Raw genomic sequence first — 4,406 nt, 5'->3', positions numbered from 1 at the left:
TTTTTTTGTAAAAATATCTACTGAAATAGTATCACAAATTACAATGTTCTCAAATCAAGAAATTATTGCATGTAGTATTTCATGAAAATGTACAGTTTTGTAAAAATTAGTACAAAACTTTACTATATAGTTTTAAAAATTTGAGAAACAATAAAATCTTAGAGAATTAAAACATTTGCTTACTTGTAGAATATTACAAAAATTAACAAGAGTGTTCCAATTCTAGCATTTTAGTGTTGATTTTTATAACATTTTAAATTTGTGTAGAATTTCATAGATTCTGGCAGTTATATTTAATTTTTTTGTAGAATTTTGTAGAAGTATTTCCGGCAGGAATACCACAAATTGTCGCCAAATACCGAGCAGAGCTTGCAGATCGTCGTCAAGCTCGGTATTTGACGACAATTAGCAGTCATCAAACTGTCTTGCGCAAATCTTGCTCGGTTTTTTGTTGTGTCAATTCGCTTTTATGTCCGCAAATTTTGCCAGCAAAACACAAGCTGATCGCGGACACGTACTATGGTATTTGGCACCAAGTTTTGAGCGAATCTGATGCCAATTTGGCAACAATTTGCTTACATACACGTACAAAAAATATCACTCCTGGATCCTTATATAAATGTTAAGGGGAAAGAAGAGAATCTATTTATGAAACATCCACGGTAATATCAGCAAACGTCGATACCGATATCACTTCTCGTCTCGTTAGATCGCTCAAAGAAACGATCTAGCACCAAATCTCACTTCGCAGAAGTACTCATTCATAGACATTTACTCGTCAAATCATTTTGCGATGTCTATATTTTGTATCGATGTGTATTTTGTTTCCACATACCAAATCGCGCGAGATTTGATCGAGTTTAATTTAAGGCCGGATTGCGAGCGTAAAATGAGATAAGCGTATCTGTAAAATGCGCTGCGTTACCACAGGCATAACATTTTATTTTTTAAGTACACGAATCTCAGAGAAGCCATACAATGTGTCATGTTGACAGTACGCCCGATTACAAGCGCACTTGTAAACGTTTATTTGTATTTTTTACGTATACACACTGTTTACACTGTCGATGCATGAGTGTTTATTCAAGCGGAGATGTGCTGTGATTTACGTCCAATGTACTTACTTCCGTGTGAGGAGAAAAGAATTGGAAATAAAATAAAAATACAGATATATGCGACATCAAATTGAAGCACAATCTATCTGATTGAATACGTATATATCTCTCTACATTTATACCTGTATCCGACGTATGTTTTCGCAAATTTCTTGTAATAATACAAACTTGTATTTTGTATTATAAATTTCAATGGCTACGAAAGAGAACTTTCGACAAATTTCGAATAACTTAAGTTAAATATATCTGTTAAATATATCCGATAAATTTATCGGATTCGTAATATTTACGTAATCACGATGTAATCATACCCTAATAGCACAGTGCATTGGCTGAACAGTGGCTAAATATTGGTCCAATGTTGGGAATATTAGAAATGCATTGGCCGATATTGTCCAACGTAAAGCCAATATGAGCCATGAAATAAATATAAATATTGCACGATAATAATTCTATAATATTAGATTTATATTGCAAATGCATTAGCCAATATTTAACAATGTAATAACAACATTGGTCTAATATTAATGCAATATTCCTAAATAGACATTTTCGCTAAATAAGAAAAGGCGTCCATCTTACAATATTGGACCAGTATCGGGAATATTAAATATTTAAATTAAATAATTAAATGAAATTATATAAATTAATAAAACAATTAAATTAAATGTTAGATTTACATTATTTTCCAATATTGCGCCAATATATTATTGTGCTACTAGGGTAATAAAGATAAAAAATAATTATTAAATTGTTATTTTTTTATCTTCATTGCAATTAAATTGTGATTACATAAATATCCCATATAGCACCGAAGCTTTCAGAAACATTGCAACAATGTTTTCTGAAATGTTTCTGAAATCTTCGGTGCTGTATGGGATACGAATCCGATAGTTATTTGAAATTTGTCGGAAGTTCTCTTTTATAGCTACGAAAGATTATAATTAAATTTTTCATGGATAACAACAAAGTCATGCAAATAAATGCATAACTATAAAGACAGTAATAAGTGACAAGAAAAACGTGGGTCAAAGTTAAAACAGGAATGAAAAGTATGATGATTCATAGCTTAAATAATGCCCGTTCTTGTCACTGGCGGCGCTGTAGACGTTGGCAGATGTTTTACTGCGCGTGGAGAGCTAAACAGTTCATAGTATTATATAGTTACAGGTTGAAGTAGTTCTTCTCTGTGTAGTGTTTGGTAGTGTTCAGTAGTGTTATATAGCAGGTTTCGGGAACGAAGCTAGTTTTATGATGGTTGACTTGTTTTAATAGTTGGATCAGTAGGCAAGTTGTCAAGACTTTTGTACTAAAATCTCAGATCGCCGAATCTATCCGAAATAGATTTGCAAAGTCTACTACAAATTTTATTAGTAAAATAACAGTGGCAGAAAACTAACGAGACGAGCTTCCCGATGCATACTCGATTCTCGATTGCCAAACCCGCATTGACAGTAGCGACTTTATTCAAAACTGTGGCAACAAGAATCTTATTTCACATTTTTTATAGTTTTATCGGCACAAAAATGCGATAAATATATGCTTCTTGACATGTCAGAAAACTAATTTATTTTGCAACGTATAGCATAATTTTTTCAGACAGTGCTTTTATATTTAAAATAATCGTTTTAGAAAAGTTAGAAATACCGAAGACTCCTTATTTTGTTATAATTGAAGTCTCCTGCTCAGTGCTACAGTTGTCCTCGTTTAATGACGTCATGGTAGAAGGGAGAAATGACATGCTGAGAGTTCTTGCGTCACATTTTCACATGAAGAGACACGAAAGCCTATTAGTACAGGTTATGCGCAGGCGTGTGAATACTCTGCTGGTGAAAATTTTTCTCAGAATTTTTCATAAGACTTCGAATTTTTCAGATTTTTTCTACAAATTTTGATTCTATAATATTCTATAGATTCTAAGGTTCTATTTTAAAAAAAGATAAATACATACTTTTCAGAAGTGCTGAGAAAATTTATATTTTTTCTAGAATTTCATAAATCCTGAAATATATTCTGATATTTCTAAGATTCCTCATTCTATAATTTTAGACGTGATATTATAACATTTGAAAAAAAATGAAGATATTTATAGAGATTATAGAATGAGAAATCTTAGAGATAAAATATTTCGTAATATTCAAATAAATAGAAAATTCTGAGAAAAGAAATACTCTCTCATTATTTCTGAAAGTAGTCGTAATTCGTATAAAAATTTTCATCGGGATACGCTATCGCATTCATTTTACGGCTGTTTATTAACTATCGAAGGAAAAGGATAGTTTACGGGCAATTTTACAAGTGTACCGAAACGATATGATGTTTTTTCATCCAAATATCTTTTCATTTTTAAATGTAATGCCAGCCTTCTCAGCGTGTCGTCCAAATATAGGAGAAACTGTTTCGTAGTCGCGTTAATAAATACATACAAATTTTGTTTAAGCATTTAACACCATTCTACAATGAATCGTCAGTCGTTAATTGAAAGTCGGGACTGTGTGTTGGGCCTTGTTGGCCTTGTTCTGTCTGGACGAAAGAAGAAGGACCGACATACAGTCCCGCCCTCTGATTAGCAACTAATAACTCGTTGCAAAAAATGGCTCTTAATGATCTTTATTACAACTACATAGATACCATGTCCAAGAAAAGAGGAGTTTCTCTCGACGAGAAACGTATGAGAATGCTAGAAATATTTTATGAGAAAAAGGAGTTTTTCACGCTAAAGGAACTCGAGAAAGTCGCTCCGAAAGAGAAGAGCATTATAGTACAATCTGTCAAAGATGTATTACAAGGTTTAGTGGACGATGGTTTGGTGCAATCTGGCAAAATTGGCACTTCCACATATTTCTGGAGGTTCCCAGGGTAATATTGCGGGAAAATTGTATGGCCACACTTTAATCGTAAAAAGAAATAACGAAATATTTAAGAAATAATATTCTACAGAGAAAAAATTGCTGCAACAGAACGCAAAATAGATGATACAAGCAAAAAGTTAACAGAGGCAGAAATTAAACTTGAGGCGCTAAAGGAAGAGGTACGAAAGGAGAAGGTGAGAAACAACGTTTAATTTATTAAGGGCAACTTTCACCAAGCTCCGGTTAACCCAACCGGTCTAGTAACATGCAGGATTGCAACCGAATCTGATGAGAAATCTGATGAGAATCTGAGAAAATATATCAGATTCGGTTGCAATCCTGCATGTTACTAGACCGGTTGGGTTAACCGGAGCTTGGTGAAAGTTGCCCTAAGGCCCGGTTTCACCAACGCGAGTTAATCTAATCGGTCGGTTAACTT

At 33.3% G+C, this 4,406-nt stretch overlaps 1 protein-coding gene across 1 annotated transcript in view; it reads left to right on the top strand.

The window, feature by feature from the left end:
* The first annotated feature begins 2,247 nt into the window (after positions 1-2,247).
* LOC105559169 (meiotic nuclear division protein 1 homolog) overlaps positions 2,248-4,406 on the top strand; it is a 3,165-nt gene continuing 1,006 nt past the window's right edge. Inside the window, exons 1-3 of the mRNA XM_012007271.1 lie at positions 2,248-2,402; positions 3,743-3,974; positions 4,056-4,161. Coding sequence (XP_011862661.1) covers positions 3,748-3,974; positions 4,056-4,161 — 333 coding nt within the window. The 5' untranslated portion in view covers positions 2,248-2,402; positions 3,743-3,747. The remainder of the gene's footprint in view (positions 2,403-3,742; positions 3,975-4,055; positions 4,162-4,406) is intronic.

Source organism: Vollenhovia emeryi, unplaced genomic scaffold (assembly GCF_000949405.1).
Source record: "Vollenhovia emeryi isolate VEMERY1.0 unplaced genomic scaffold, V.emery_V1.0 DF939288.1, whole genome shotgun sequence".
Classification (NCBI taxonomy): domain Eukaryota; kingdom Metazoa; phylum Arthropoda; class Insecta; order Hymenoptera; family Formicidae; genus Vollenhovia; species Vollenhovia emeryi.
This window is presented reverse-complemented; position numbering and strand designations above follow the sequence as displayed.